Source organism: Leptopilina heterotoma, unplaced genomic scaffold (genome assembly GCF_015476425.1).
Source record: "Leptopilina heterotoma isolate Lh14 unplaced genomic scaffold, ASM1547642v1 Lhet_113, whole genome shotgun sequence".
Lineage (NCBI taxonomy): Eukaryota > Metazoa > Arthropoda > Insecta > Hymenoptera > Figitidae > Leptopilina > Leptopilina heterotoma.
The window spans coordinates 1760897-1777859 of NW_025110832.1; the positions used below are offsets into that span (position 1 = coordinate 1760897).

Here is a 16963-nt window from a genome sequence, read left to right on the forward strand (position 1 = left end):
AACAATTAAATTTATTTGTATGGTTCAACATAGAATCGAATAATACTAAAATAATACATATTGTATGTATTATTCTATGTTGAAAGCACTATTGGAAATTAGATAACACGGTTTAGTGTTTTTATTTTAGAGCAATTCAATTTCAACTGTTGTTAAGGTTGTGAATACAATAATTATACTGCGTAAGTAAAATATATATAACTTAATTGGACTATTTTTGAATTTTTGATATTTTAGCTTTTGCATACATTTTTTTAGACTCTGTATGTTGAATAAAATTTAAGGACAATTAAAGGGCTACATAAAATAAGGGGACGAACGCGTGGTTGAAAGGGATAATATCAGTCAGGTAGCAGCGAGCGGCTCAAGGCCTGTCACTGCTACCCGACTGGTAGTATCCCTTCCAAGCCTCGCGTTCGTCCCCTTATTTTATGTAGCCCTTCAATTGAGAAAAAATTAAAAATATGTATAATTATAGAAAATAGAACTCTCATCATAAAAATGCTCATAAAAATGTGAATTTCCCCTTTTTAAAGAAAAACACATTTTCATTAGCACTAGTTTTATAATTGTTTCCAAATATATTGTAAATGTTGAATTAATTTTATTGAATCAAATAATTATTTCATTGTATCAAAAATAATTAATGAAAACTAATTTTTGTTTTATGCAATTAAACAGAAACTTTTAATATTATGGTAAAAATTATACAAACATAACCTGAAAAATGATTTTTTCTCTCTTAAATTTATTGTTGGTATATTTATTTTCAGCTTTGGCAAATCAGTTGATACCGGCGTTGGACACAAAAAATGAGCCGTGTTTATTCAAAGAGTGCCAGATTCTTTCCGAATGAATGCTGCATTTGCAGATCGAGAGAGAAATTAATAAGATGTGAATGCAACATGATTTCCTATTGTTCAGAGGATCATCGACAACAACACCAATCAACACACAAGGATTTTTGCAAAGTAGTAAAAGAATTGTTGAAAATAAAAAGAATAACACACATTCACGAAGAGCTTATTTTTTTAATTGGTTCTAAATGGACTACAAAAAAAGAAGAAATCCGATATGAAATCATCAAGAAACTGGGAAGAGGTTTAAGTCCACTGGAAACGGCAATGTGGAATCGGCCTCGAATTTGTTTCGTTTGTCACGAAACAAAACAAGTGGATTTAAATAATTGTCCACATTGTCCAGTAGCGACTTTTTGCAAGAAACATAAACATGATGAAATTCATGATCAAAATTGTAAAGTAATGAGCACATATTTAAATATACTAACAACGGCCAATGCATTAAATATTGATTTAGATTTTCTGTCGTCTACTTTTCCATTTGTTGGAGAGGGTTTAGTGTTTCGAGTAATTGATAATCTTACGCATACATTTAAATTAAAAGGAACGCAAATAACGAGTTCCAATTCTAAATTATCCAAAAGTAATCTGATACTTTTTACTGACATTGCTTCTAAAATTAATAGTGCTTTAAATACAATACACGACACGATTCCAGAAGAATTGACAATTCATATCGATGCCCTTTCCTCTAAACATGTAATTACAAAAGAAAATTATTGGGAGTTTCTCTTGCATCTCAATCCGCAGATAAGAAAGTTGAAAATTGTCATCATTCAAACAGAAAATCAGAACAATTCCAAGAAGTCTCTTTGCAAAACTTGTCATTCAGAGGGAAAAGAATTGATTATTGAACATTTGTCAAAATCCTACGAAGACTATATTCTAGATGGAAATTATCAAAAACCGGACCTTCTGTTTTACGTGAAAGTCGACGATGAAAGTAATTCCGAAATATTAAAAAAGTGCAGCGAATTTAGTTGTCCCATTGTGTTGCGATTTGAATCAAATTCGAATTTTTGTAAAACACAACATTTTCTCTTGTGTAAAACAGCAAAGTTTGGATTTATTTACGAGGGACAAATAAAAGCACCATTCAGTACATTATCCTCTATTGAAAACAAAGACTATTTTATAATTTTTCAATCGAAGGGAAACGAAGTACTTGAAAAATCTTGTGATACAGCTACTGGCGAAATCACCGAGAAAAATATTGGTACAACTTCAACTGAAATTCTTGTTGATAGAAACAGAAACAAGGAACAAAAAGTCGTAGATCGTGTGACAATTTCTCCATCGTCATCATCGAAACGTTCCTTTGCAACTATTTCCGAAGCCGAAGAAGAGAAGAATAAAAAATCAAAAACAGAAAATTGTAACAATTGTTCAAAGTCTATCGATAAGGAAAATTTTGATCCAAATGGCGACGAAGGAAAACTCGCCAAAGATAAAGTTAATTCTTCTCAATCGTATCTAATCGAACATATTTCGTATCTTAAAAAAGAAAACGAAGGCTTACGACAACAATTAGATTTATCAATTAGTGAGGTAACAAAATTTCAAACAAAATTTGAAAAAGTTTCTTTAGATTCGCACAAAAAAGATGAGTTTATAAAGAAAATGTTACGCGATATTGTGGGGGTCGACTTTGGTGCCACTACAATTAAAGACTCAGATTCATTGTGTGAAAACAACAACGTCTAATCCGTATTGAAAAAATGACTCCATTTTTATTTCTTTAAAAGGAATCTTCTAGTTTTTATATTTTTTTGAATTTAAAATTCAATTATTACTTTCTTATTTTACATCCCCGTTTACTGTTTCAGTGACTAGTTGGAAAAATATTGTTAAAAAAATGTGATGTATTATTTAATGAATACAATTAGTTTTACTTCGGTTTAAAAACTTGAATTAAATTTTAATTAAATTTAATTAAATTTTTATTTAACACTTCTGCATTAAAAATTCAATCACCTTATAATGTTTTTGTATTTCTTTTTTATATTTAAACTAAAATTGTATTTTTATAAAAAATATTTAAATATTATAACTGTCATTACAGTTCCAATAAATTTTTATAAAGAATCAATGTATTTTTCTTTTTTTAGAATTTATTAAAATTGTGATAAAATTTCTCTGCATCATAAAGAAATTCATATTTTTTGAAGGGTCCTTGGACCCTAAATATTGTTACCTTATTCTTTATAACTAAAGACCATATTAAAATAATGGAGCACTCACAGCTCTGCCTGCCTGCGCAGGCAGTAATTGGAGTAAGAGAGAAAGTCAATTAGAGTGAAAGAGACAGTAAATTCAAATTTGTATTGCTGCCTACTAGCTGTGAGTGCGCCTTAAGAGTTATGGTTATCTCAATTTGTCTAACAATTCTATGTTTGCAAAAAAACTTTAATGTTGGATTTTTCGGTTTCTTCTCTATTGTTGTTAATTTTTATTGTTAAATGTTAATTGAACGTTTAAACCTGTAAGTAAAATATGAGTAAACTTTTCTGTTCTATATTTTCACATTTCTTGAAAATTCCGTTGTTTGTCTATATAGAAAATTCATAAATTTAGTTTATCAATTAAAAAAATACAGATTTTCTGAAGTGACATTTATATTAATTTTCAATAACGTATAAATAAATATTATTCCAGAGGGACCTTGACAAAAGTTTATTTTCGTTTTATAAGTTTCTGAATTTATACAAAATACAAAACTTAGCTGCGGATATTATGACTTTTTCGACTATATTTTCAAAAAAAAAAAAATTTTTTTCGATTTATTTTAAAAAATTGTGACTTTTTCTACTTTTTTTTTTACAATAATTGCAACAAAATACCATATTTTTAGTATAATTTGCAACTTATTTCGATTTTTCTAATTAAATTTTCGAAATAATATACAATTAAAACGATTTTGTAAAATTTGATTGAAAACAATTGATTTTTTTCGAGTATTTAAATAAAATTTTTGAAAATCAAATTTTGAAGAATTTTAATTGCAAAATTTGAAAATAATTGAATTCTAAAAAATTGTAATAAAAATAAATTTAAGTGTAATATATTGTCAATATTGCAATGTTATTGTCATTATTTCTACTACATTATTCTTCTAAACTGTATAATTACTTTTTATAAATAATTAAAGACGAAACAAAAACTAATTGCACACAAAATTTAAATTTTTTGATACGTAGGTTATGTTTGTAATTTTTTGTATGAAATTACACAAAGGGGATTAACTCTCAATACAAATAATTAATATTAAAATCTTCATGACAATCAAAATAATTAATAAAAGTTAAATTTGGTATTTAAAAAATTAAATAAAAACGTTTAATTGAGGTAAAAATAACACAAATATAACCTTACAGCGATTTTTTTCTAAGGTAATTTTCTTCGGAGCGTATCATAAATAATCTCACAAATTTTAACTTAAATTTAAATTATTTAAAAAATTAAATATTAGTAATTAACTTGAAAGATTTCTGTTATAAGTATAGCTAAAGATATATCAAAACAATTTTAATTTTGGAACTGGAATTTTTTTAAAAATGGTCTGGAAAACTTGGATGTCATGGAATTTTAAAAATCTGTATTTTGTGGCAATTCTACTGAAACTATTTCTGACTTTATAATTTTTTATTTTCATATACCTAATATAATTAAGAACTTTGGTAATAAATTAATAATAAATAATAAGAAAGAACAATTTTTCTTCTTAAATTTACTGTTGTTATTTATTTTCAGATTTCGAAAAATTAGTTGACTTACCGTTTAATCCATAAAAGATGCCTATTTATTCGAAGAGTGCCAGATGCTTTCCGAATGAATGCTACATTTGCAAATCGAGAGGAAATTTAATAAGATGTGAATGCAGCACAATTTCCTACTGTTCCGAAGATCATCGACAACAACACCTATCAACACACGAGGATTTTTGCAATGTAGTAAAAGAATTGTTGAAAATAAGAAAAGTCACTCATATTTATGAAGAGCTTATTTATATATTTGATCTCGAATGGGATACAAAAAGAGAAGAAATCCGGAATGAAATCATAAAGAAACTGGGAAGAACTTTCAGTCCACTGGAATTTGTAATGTTGCAATGTCCACGAATTTGTTTCGTTTGTCACAAAACAAAACAAGAGGACTTAATTGATTGCCCACATTGCCCAATAGCGAGCTTTTGCAAGAAGCATAAAAAAAGTCAATTTCATGATCAGAATTGTAAAGTAATGAGCACATATTTGAAAATATTAACAACTGCTGATGAATTAAATACTAATTTAGATTTTCTATCCTTTTTCTTTCCATTTATCGAAGAGAAAACTATATTTATGGGTATAGACGCTCTTGCACAGATATACGATTTTAATGACAGGGACGAAGATAGTTTAGAATCGAGATTAACAAAAATGAATCTCATTGATTTTATTGACGTTTCTTCAAAAATTCACAATGCTTTACAAGAAATACACGAAACGATTCCAGAGGAATTGACAATTCACATCGATGCCCTTTCTTATGAACACTCAATCACAAAAGAAAATTATTGGGAATTTCTCTTGCATCTCAATCCGCAGATGAAAAAGTTAAAAATTGTCATCACTGCAATTCAAAATCGGGACAATTTAGAGACGTCTCTTTGTGAAAATTGCATTTCGAACGAAAAAGAACTAACTGTTGAATATTTGTCAAAATCTTACGACGATTACATGCTGGATGAAAATTATCAAAAACCGAACCTTCTGTTTCACGTGAAAATCGTCAATGAATGTAATTCCGAAAGATTAAACAACTGGAGTAAACTTGATTTTCCCATTATGTTGCGATTTGAATCAAATTTAAATTTTTGTAAAACACAACATTTTCTCTCGTTTTCAAGAGTAAAGTTTCGATTTATTTATGCAGGTCAAATAAGAGCACCATTCACTACATTATCCTCAATTAAAAATAAAGACTTCTTTATAATTTTGCAATCAAAGGAGAACAAAGTGCTTGAAAAATCTAGTGTTGCAGTAACGGACGAAATCTGCGTGGAAAAAAATGGGACAATCACGACTGAAACTGTTTTAGTTAAAAATATTGATTCCATTCTAAACTGTGCTGAAAATATAATTACAGATAATGTAGAAGACGCTTCGAAAATTACTCCGTTGGAAGTTCATACGTCAAATGATGAACAAATAAAGGAACAAGAATCCGAGGATAAAACACTTTCTCCATCGTCATCATCAGTTTGTTCTTTTGTAATTATTTCAGAACCCGGAGCAGAGGAGAAAGAAAGAAAAGAAGAGGAAGTCGAAAAAAACACTGCGATTGAGAATTCCAAACCTGAAGAAAATGATAATTGTTCAAAATCAATTCACAACGAAGCTTCAGATACAGAAGACGTCGAACAGAAGAGTGACGAAAAAAATAATGTGGAAATAGAAAAGCGCGAAGCAGAAGAAAAAAATGAGAAACAACTTTGTGCCAATTTGGAAAATGTCGAAAATTCTCAAAATAGTCTTTCGCAATCGTTTCTAATCGATCACATTTCATATCTTAATAATGAAATCGATGAGTTACGAAAACGATTAAATGCATCTGTCGAGGAGGTGGCAAGACAACAAATAAAATATGAACAAGTTCTTTCAACTCAACTTCGTTTAGACAAAGAGAATAAATTAATGAGGAAAGTTTTATGTGATATTGTGAATACAACTGCTGATATTGATTCAGTACTTAAGAATAAGTCTTAAAATCACCAAATAGATAAATACTTTTTTGTTATTTTTATTAAAAAGAATATTCATACATTCGTTTTGTCTTGAATTTAAAATTCAATTATTATTTTCTACTTATATTTATATTTAACTGATTTTATAATTTCAAAAACTGTTAAAACAATCTAATTGTCATTATATTTCGAATACAATGTTGTTGTAAATTTGCATTTACTTCTAATTTAATTTTGTACTAAAGTGTCATTATTTTTGATAAATAATTAAAGAAGCAATGTTTATAGAAAACCTAGAAAACAAATGTTTATTGTCATCCAAAGAAAAGTTCCCTTCTTCCAAAATTGTAATACTTCGAAATTTTCCTTGACGTATCTCAAAATTAAATCTTAAAATATTACTATACTGTCTTAAATCTTTACAATTATTTGTCTTTGTTTTCAGTGAAAGCGAATTTAAAGATTCTGAAAATAAATAAAAATTGAGTTAAAAAATGAATACTTTGTTATTATAATAAAATTGTCAAGTAATTTTTAAGTTTCATTTGAATTTAGTGAAGGACTAGAGACTGCAAATGAAAATTATAGAAACTATTTTTATTTATTTATATTATTAGTTAATTGGTTTAATAATTAATTTGTGACGCGCCCCCAAAAAACGAATTATAGTTTAATTTGACTTTTTGTTTGTTATACTATAGATATTATTATTTATAAACTCATGTATTCTCTATGAGTATAAAGGTCTCACTGAGAGTTAAAAAAGAAAAAAGCGTATTTTTTATTTTTCACATTACTAAAATATTTTAAACACACTTTTAATAAGCGTTTAATTTGTTAATCATAATGAGCCGACGTATAAAATACTGATTTAAAGCTTCAAGCTTAGTTAACGATGTAATCGCAATATACATATTATACATCTATAAATTTGAACTCTTCATAAATAATGTAGTAATGTTAATAATAATTATTATTAAAGATTAAACTACTTTTCAACACCTTTATGGAAATAAATCTTTAAATGAAAATTTCTTCATCACAGAACAAAAAATACATAACAAATTATTCAACAAAACTGATTTTTGCGTTACTTGTCATAAAATTACGTTTTAGGAACAAGCGGCTGCAAATTTTCGCAAATCTACAATAGAGAGATACTGGAGAATGTGACGAATATCAGAATTAGAAATTCGAATTTTGTAGCATTTTTCAACTAAACGATACATTAATGTCGTGCACTCATTGATGAAATTTCTTCTTCTTTCGGCCATTTCGACGTTTGTCTTCAAAAAATCAGCATATGCAGGAAATTTTATTTGTGAAGATTTTATTCCAATGAGAAAATCATCGTTATTTGCGTACATAGCAACATTATCAATTGATTTCGTTAATACATCATAGAAAGTGAAATTTAAATTTTTATTAACTTTCGACTTTTGCATGACTCTTTTCTCCTTTAAACACTTCTTTCGCCAATCAATAAGATCATCAATTAATTCATGTTCTTCACAATCAGTTAGATTACAATCTTTGTCCAACAATACTAAACGACATACTAATAATTTTAATAAATCTATTTTAATCTTCTTCTCTACGTCATTGTCGTCATCTTCATCGCAAGAATCAATAATTTCCGTAATTGTATCTGAAAGATTACGAACGTTTTTCGAGTAACTAATTAAGAGCAATTGGCACTTGTTATTTTTATTCCAAGTGTTTATTTCTATATCAAAACATGATTTCGAATCATTATATTCCATCATAAGTTGTAACAACTCTGGCGGGTAATGAGATGAACCACTTTCTTCTAGTAAAAATGTCTCGGAAAAATCTTTAACTTCCTCTTCACTTAGATAATTAGTTATGCATCTAATAATTTCAGGTCGAAATATAAAATCACCTACAGTCGATATTAGTTCTCTTGAGACTGGCTTTGAGTTATTGATACTTGATGAAACTCTTATTCCAACTGCATGTGCAAATAATCTTTCATTAGTTTCACTATTCAAATACTGAATTAACATATCCGTCACTTTTACCAATCCATCAAACACTAAAGGAGTTACAGGTATGGGATAATACGAGCCTGAATGAACCTCTAAAGCCGCTTTCAACGGTGATTCATTAAATTTAGATGTTATAGAGGGATCAGCACCATGATTTAGAAGAAATTTAACTACAGCTGGCTGCGCTGACATTGCTGCGAAATGCAGTGGTGTAAGGCGATAATCTTCAGTTCGTAAATTAACATCAGCTCCAGCCTTCAAGAACAGTTTCACTAGTCTCGGGTGCTCGAATGTTGCTGCAAGGTGAAGAGGACTTATACATTTAAACAGACTGCCAGTGACAGGATAACGAGCGTTTAGAAGAATTTCTAATATTTCTTCACTGCCATTTTCAACGGCAATGTAAACGGCTAATTTTTTGGCGAAAGTGTTCGATTCATATGCGTTTGATGGTTCATTTACCATTGCTTTGACAGTCTCCACTTGGCCCGTTCGAATAGAAAAATGAAGCTGCTTTTCTTTAAAATACGTCTTTGCACTAAGTTTCGACAACTTTGTCACTAAATATTTCCACATGTCATGACGACACGAATTAAATGTATCATTAAATACGTCATCTAAGTTTTTTACTTTAATACCAATATCGACTAAACATTCTAAAGTATCCAAACTGCCTTGGTGAATAAGTGATCTAAATAAGCATAGTTTATCTTCCTTAACTGTTGCGATGCTTTTTACACCATTCTTCACGAGATATTTAAGAATGTCCAAACGACCAGATGACACTGCAAGTTTAAGAGAAGATTTGGGAAAAAAGTCACTATCATCATTTGGAATATCGACTTTGTTACATCCTTTCGCCATGAGCAACTTTACCATTTCAAAATTTCCTTTCTCAACTGCGTTACGAAGAGGTCTCATATTTGTTAAATCGTTCTCACTTAAAACCGCACCATGTTTAAAAAGAAGTTCTGCTACCTGAACGTTTCCTTTCGCCAATGCAACATCAAGTGGCGTTTTTCCCTTACTATCTTTCACTCCAATAGAAGCGTCATTGACTATAAGTGTCTTTGCGAATTCAGGACGATTATACAAAGCTGCATAGTGAAGTGGTCTTTCATCCTTGAGATTTCTTGCGTTCAAGTTACTATCTTCTAAAAGAAGATTGAATGCCTCAGGCTGGTTTTCGCTTATCGCCAAATGCAGCAGTGTATTACCATCTCCGTCTCGCTTTGTGATGAACATTTTTGCAATCTCTAAATGTCCCCTTGCAATCGCCACATGCAACAATGTCCTGCCGCGTATCGTTTCTGTCGCCGAATATTTCTCGAGCAGAGAATGGACAAGTTCCAATTCTCCATTGTGGACTGCAAGAAACAACTCATTGTAGTCAGAAGTATCGCCGTAACCATTTGAACTAGCCATGGCACCGAATTGAAGAATTAGATCCAAGTACACTATACTGAAGCTTTGATAGTGATCTACACTCCCGAATAGGAGAAACAGCTCCAATTAAATATTCTGTAACAAAAATAAGAAAGTTTGTATCACTTATTTAAATAAATCCTCTTTGCTTCCTTAAAGAGGAAGGGTTCAGTACTAAAAAGATAATGAGGAATCTGATAATTCATAAATTTTGTCATTTTGTCTGACATAATTTTATAGAATGGCTTTGATTCTTTTTAAAACTCTGGCACTTCATATTTTAATATTTAATATTTAATAAAAGTAAATAAGTATTTAAGAAATACTGTCCAAAATCACAAGAAATTCTAATTGAAGGGTTTTGTGCAGAAACAGCATAAGTCCATAATTCGAAATTGTTCAGGAATCAATAAAAACTGTTTTTCTCGTAAATGTTAAGATTTTTTTTAAATCGGCTTTTTGCATTATATTCTACTATAACCTATAAGTTAAAAAATCCAATATGATTAATTAATTATCTACTTAATATAAAAAATTAAAAAATAAATTAACATTTGGACTTATGCTGTTTCTGCACAAAATGAAATGAAAAACACCGAAAATTTATTAAATCCAGTGAAATATCAAAGTTTTATGAAATATTTAATAACATTTATTTAAAATATGAAATTTGGATAATTTTTAGTAATATTTTATAAATAATAAAATTGTTTTAAGAATAAATTCAACCAATTTTCAATATTTTCTAATTTTAAAATAATTCAGTCACCACTGTCACTTTTTGCTTCCCATGAGTTTTTTTATTTATTATAATATAAGCTGTTTAATATAAATTATTAAAATACGTCAAGAATATCACAAATAAATATAAAACTTATCATGGACTTGTGCTGTTTCTGCACAAAATGATATTTTAATTATTTTTTTTAAGGGTTTAGTGTTTAGTCACTTATGTAATATTTTACCAGATTGAAAAGCTTCATTTAAAGATAAATTTTCAATAAAAAAGTGATTTTCGAAAAAAATGGACTTATGCGGTTTCTGACAAAACGCTTCAATTGCTTTTCCGATGTTTATTATTTTTTTCAATTGTGGTTTTTTGACATATTTCGAAATAATATAAGTTAGTTAGCAATTAACTTACTAACTAACTAACAATCTAACTACCAATCTAACTAACTAACTTAGTTAGGTACTAACTTACTAATTTAGTGAGTTAGTTATTAAATTAATAAGATAGTAATGGCTGTTAGTTAGGTAGTTGGTAATTGTTGACTTGGTTTGAATTTGCAGTAAAATTTCATGCATAGTAAAAATAACATCAATATGATTTTGTTCAATTTGTATGGTGTTAATCTAATCTGCGTGTATCTTTTGAGTTTCTATTCTAACGTTTTTCGCTATTGCAGTCGAAAATATTAAACTTCTAAAAATCTGAAACTTTAAAAAATAAGATTTATGTAGAACTTTAAAATATATACTAAATGAATTTATTTAATATGCAATTATAAATGGGGGACTTGAAGCAAAGTATTAAAATATTAAAATCGCGTGAATAAATGATAAAACTAAAAATACTGTATTATTTGATAAAGTATTTCATAAAACGCATTATTACTTACAGGTTCTCATAAGTGAATATAAAAATAAAGGCCTCACTGAGGGATGAAAAAGCTGATTTTTTATTCAATGTCGCATTATTAAAATATTTTAAACAAACTTTTAAAAAGCGTTCAATTTGTTAATGTTAATGTGCTGACGTACAAAACATTGTTTTAAAGCGCAATGCTTACTCTCTAAAACTGAATCAGTGAAAATTCACTTATTGAAAGTGAATATTCACTTATTTCAAACGTTGTAAGTCGTCCTCTCTGAATTAGTGAATATTCACACATTACATGAGTGAAAAACAGTTCACTTATAAAATAAGTGCAAGATTCACTTCTAAATAAGTGAACTGTTTTATGTAGAAAAATTAGCAATCCTGTAACACAAATAATGACAATATTGTTTCAAAACAATAAACTGTATATCTGTAAACTCTTTATAAATTTTTCAATATAACATATAATATAAAATATGGAAACTGTGGAGCTAACAATGTTACATTTACTAGTCAAAAAGTATAAAATAAAAGTTTTTTTAAAGAAAGCATAAAATATAACCTCAAACTTATAGAGACATGAAAAACTGTGTATACGTAGACATTTACAGATGAAATATCCTTATCATTTAATTAAATTGTAGGTGCAAATAATTTATATTTTTTTAATAGTATACTTATACTAATATAAAAATGTTTATAATTACGTATATTTATTCATTCGAAAACCGGTAAACTTTTCGACGCACAGACGCTCAGAATGACGCAATGTGAAACAACGACGCCAAGTGACACTGACAAACGAATAAGTGAAAAAATCACTTATTTATGAGTGAAAAATCAATTTAACTTATTAAATGTAAAAATTTCACTTATTGATGAGTAACAAATAAATTTAACATATTATATGTGAAAATTTAACTTATTTATAAGTGAGAAATTCGTCCACTTACGAAAAAAGTGAAATTTTCACTGATTCAGTTTTAGAGAGATAGTTTACCGTGTAATCTCATTATACAGCTATAAATTTAAACTCTAAAATTAACGTGATATTAGGTAATAATTATTTATAAAATTTAAATCATATTCTATAACATTGATGAGAAGAAATCCTTAAATGAAAATTTCTTCATCGTAGAAGGAAAATTCACAACAAATTATACATAAAAACTGATCTTTGTCTTAAATGTATTAAAATTACATTTTAGAAAAAAGCTGCTGAAAATCTTCTCAAATCTACAATTGACAAATATTTGAAAATTCCATTGATTTCAGCTGTAGAAATTCGAACTCTATGGCAGTTTTGAACCAAATTTAACATTAAACTAACACAATCGTTGATGAAATGTCTTCTTCTTTCTGCTATTTCGGCATTTACCTTCAAAAAATCAGCATATATCGGAAATTTTTTATCTGAAGATTCGATTGCTTTTAAAAAGTCACAGTTGCTCGCGTACATTGCAACTTCATTTGTTGATTTCGTTAATACATCATAGAAAGTAACGATCATATTTTCATTAATTTTCGTGTTTTTCATGTCCACCTCCTCTTTCAAGCACTTGTCTCGCCAATCATTAAGATCATTCTCTAAACAAAATTCAATAAAAGGTAGATAACAATTAGTAGCCAACAAAACTAATCGTGAGACTATCAACTTTAAAAAAACTATTTGACCATCTATTTCGGACTCTTTGTAAATATTACCATCTTTATACCAGATAATGTGCTTTGCAGTATATAAAAGATTATCAATGTTTCTAGAGTAACTAGTTAGGAGCACTTGGCACTTGTACTTATTCTCAACATCATCTATTCTGATATGAAAACACCAGTTGAAATCATTATATTCCATCAGAAGGTGAAACAATTCCGGTGTCTGTTCTACTGGAAACGACTTATTTACCACTATTTCAGAAATATATTCAACTAATTCATCACTTAGATAATTAAATAGGCATCTAATGATTTCAGGACGAAATTCAGAATCACGTGGGTCCGATATTATTTCCTTTGATTCCAGATTTGAATTATTGTTATTTGCAACTCTTATTCTTACTGCATATGGAAGTAGGCCTTTACCATCTTCAGTTTTTGAACACCGAATTAGCGTCTCCGTCACTTTTACCAAACTCTCAAAAACTAATGGAGAAATTGGTTTGAAAGAAACTATGGACGAATATAACTTCAAAGCCGCTTGCAACGGTGATTCACTGGATTTAGAGGGTTTAGAGGGATCAGCACCATTTTCAAGGAGGAATTTCACTACTGCTGGCTGCGCTGCACATGCTGCGAAATATAATGGAGTGAGACCATCTTCAGTTTGTAAATTAACATCAGCTCCAGCTTCCAATAGCAGTTTCACTAGTCTCGGGTGTTCGAATGTTGCTGCAACGTGTAAAGGACTTGTTTTCTTAAATAAACTATCGACAGGATAATGAGCATTCAAAAGAATTTCTAGTATTTCACCATTGCCACTTTCAGCAGCAATGTAAACAGCCAATTGTCTATCGAAAGCGTTCAATTTATATTTATTTCTTGGTTCGTTTACGATTGTTGTAACAGATTCCACTTGGCCCATTCGAATAGAAAAATGAATCTGCTTCTCTTTAAAATAGGTTTTTGCATTAATTTTCGAGAAACATTTTAATAAATACTGCCACACGTCATAGATATTTATATACATTGAAGTATAAAATACAGAATCTGCAGCTTTCGTCTTAAAACCAAGATCGACTAAATATTTTAATGTAGCCAAACTACCGTAGCCCGAAGCAATTGCTGTAAATAAGTGTAATTTATCCTGATTAACTGTTGCGCTGCTTTTTACCCCATTCATTATGAGATATTCTAGAATGTCCAAACGATCGGACGATACTGCGAATTTAAGAGAAGATTCAATATAACTGGCATCATCTTTTGGAACATCGACTTTGTTACATCCATTCGCCATGAGCAGCTTTACCAATTCAAAATTTCCTTTCCTAACTGCGGAACGAAGAGGTCCCATGTATTTCAAATCGTAGTCACTTATAACAGCACCATGTTTAAACAAAACTTCTGCTACTTTAACGTTTTCTACCTCCAAGGCGACATCAAGTGGCGTTCGTGAACAAAGGTCGATAACGTTAACAATGGCGCCATTATCTATAAGTGTCTTTGCGAATTCAGGGCGGTTATGCAAAGCTGCATAGTGAAGTGATGTTTCACCATTTTGATTTCTTGCGTTCAGGTTACTCTCCTCTAAAAGAAGATTGAATGCCTCAGGCTGGTTTTCCCTTATCGCCAAATGCAGAGGTGTATCTCTAATTCTGTCTCCAGAAGTGTCGTTGCAATCATTTGCAAGATCCATGGTAACAAATAGAAGATTAAGATTCGAAGATAGTTTACTGTCACTTTGGCTGTGATTTGCAATCTCAAATAGGAAGCACTGCTCCACTTAAATATTCTATAACAAAAATTTGGAAACTGTAACCTCAATGTACCCAAAAATGTAAAAACATGAAATTTAGGGTTTAAGGTGGTGAAAAAGTTTGGATAACAGAGGTTCAGATAATTGAGGTACAACTGCATAGTAATTATATTTTAGAAAAAAATAACTTTTCCCATTGGCTTTTCTAAATGTTATAATTCTCACATTATTAATGAGGTACGTTCATCATTAACATCTGCATTTGCTTTAGTTATTGAAGGTAGGTATGATATTTTTGTGTTAATAACTTGTCACTATTTTATTTACATTTTTTATTTATTACAAAATATCAATTTATTGGTGAAAATTTTGATATTAAAATAGTGAATTATAAAACAATAATCATTTTATAAATTATCCTTCATTACACAGGCACAAAAAAAATAAAAGTTGAAAAATAAAATACATGTCTTATAGTATTTTTGCTCGCTGAAAACAAATATGAAGTCAGAAGTGCTCCATGACCCTGTTTTTTCTAAATCGAAAAAACTATCCTTATATAGGTATAAAAATTCAAAGTTTAGAGTAAAAAATTGAAATAAAAGATTTTTTTTCAAAGTCGAACAATATATTTATATATACTTCTCTTACAACTGAAAAACACCAGAATTTTATGTTAAAATTAAAGAAGAATATTCTTAAGAGAGTGAAAATTAGACTACAAATTATATATTAAATAAAAATTTAAACGTCATTTTTCTTTATAATAATATCCTAATTTAAAAATATTTTGTAAATTGATCTCAAACATACAGTATAGAGACCACATTATCTATTTCCATATTGAATGCACGCGCTTTAATTATGGCGCGCAACATAACCTCTAATTACACGTTATTGTCGACGCTGTAATTTCATAATTTGACGCTTTTGATATATTTTTTATTGCTTTAATTTGTTTAAATAATTAATTTTTATAAAGTTTTTATTGTTTTATTATCTAAATAGCACGAGCTTTTAGTTTAATAAGTTTTAAATTTATACAAGACTAATTTCGTCTTTCAACTTTCAGTTTTCAATTTCTTTCAAGAGAATCATCTGTTTACATTTATACCTATTTGTTGTAATTCTTAGCCAAAATTGTAGAATTTTAATTTTAATAAGTTGATATCATCTTAATTCTTTATAATTAAATTTAATTCTAAATATTTATTCACATGCATTTAAAATGTGTTGTGTAAAAATGTCAAAAAAATACTACGGATCAAGTTTTTGTGACATTTTAACATTACTTATTTATTATCAAAATCTATTTAAAGAAACTGAGATATAAATTATAAATATATAAAAACTGAGATATATTTATTATATAATAAATACATAATTAAATTAGTTTCTATTAAAAATACTAACCATGATTAATGCAACATATCAACATATCAACATATCGCTTTTATAAACTCGACGATTTTCCGTGACGAAACATTAAACGAATGATGGCATTTTACAATGTTTGGATTACAGAAACCAAGACTTTTTAAATTGTACTTATTTTATATAAGTATCTAATTACAATTTATATCATTTGAATTGTAAATCAAGAGGCAGTTGAAAACATGAAAACATTTAAATAACCATTTATAACCAGAAATGTATAAACCGCAATAGAATGGAAACTTCAGCTTCTTCTTCTTCTTCTTCTTCTTAGCCATAGAGTGTGTAAAACACTATATGGTGACGTTGGCAACGTACTAGCCATTTAAGGCTTTGTACATACAGCCATGATCTGTGTCCAGGGATGGGTATGCAACTGTCTGAAACAAATTTAAAAAAAAAAAAAAAAAAAAAAAAAAAAAAAAAAAAAAAAAAAAACGCGCTTCATCTCGCTTGCGGTGCGCTCCGCAATCGCGATATGTTGTCCATCTCCCCCAG

The 16963-nt window shown here is 28.8% G+C and overlaps 3 protein-coding genes across 4 annotated transcripts; 2 read left to right on the forward strand and 1 right to left on the reverse strand.

The window, feature by feature from the left end:
- The first annotated feature begins 29 nt into the window (after positions 1 to 29).
- LOC122505302 lies at positions 30 to 2820 on the forward strand. The gene is made up of 2 exons (XM_043616813.1): positions 30 to 182; positions 774 to 2820. Exon 2 carries the CDS (start codon positions 813 to 815, stop codon positions 2562 to 2564), a length of 1752 nt encoding a protein of 583 aa, XP_043472748.1. The 5' UTR covers positions 30 to 182; positions 774 to 812; the 3' UTR covers positions 2565 to 2820.
- A 406-nt stretch (positions 2821 to 3226) lies between these two features.
- On the forward strand, positions 3227 to 6772 carry LOC122505287. The gene is made up of 2 exons (XM_043616799.1): positions 3227 to 3342; positions 4611 to 6772. Exon 2 carries the CDS (start codon positions 4652 to 4654, stop codon positions 6605 to 6607), a length of 1956 nt encoding a protein of 651 aa, XP_043472734.1. The 5' UTR covers positions 3227 to 3342; positions 4611 to 4651; the 3' UTR covers positions 6608 to 6772.
- A 91-nt stretch (positions 6773 to 6863) lies between these two features.
- LOC122505232 (putative ankyrin repeat protein RF_0381) lies at positions 6864 to 16707 on the reverse strand. 2 transcript variants are annotated; one of them, XM_043616727.1, is made up of 2 exons: positions 16445 to 16688; positions 6864 to 10115 (listed from the first exon to the last, which is right to left on the reverse strand). In XM_043616727.1, exon 2 carries the CDS (start codon positions 10017 to 10019, stop codon positions 7698 to 7700), a length of 2322 nt encoding a protein of 773 aa, XP_043472662.1. In that variant the 5' UTR covers positions 10020 to 10115; positions 16445 to 16688; the 3' UTR covers positions 6864 to 7697. The 2 variants fall into 2 exon arrangements, with proteins under 2 accessions (XP_043472662.1, XP_043472671.1); XM_043616736.1 differs by lacking the exon at positions 6864 to 10115 and adding an exon at positions 11750 to 15067 and having other exon boundaries at positions 16445 to 16707.
- Between the last annotated feature and the right edge of the window lie 256 nt (positions 16708 to 16963).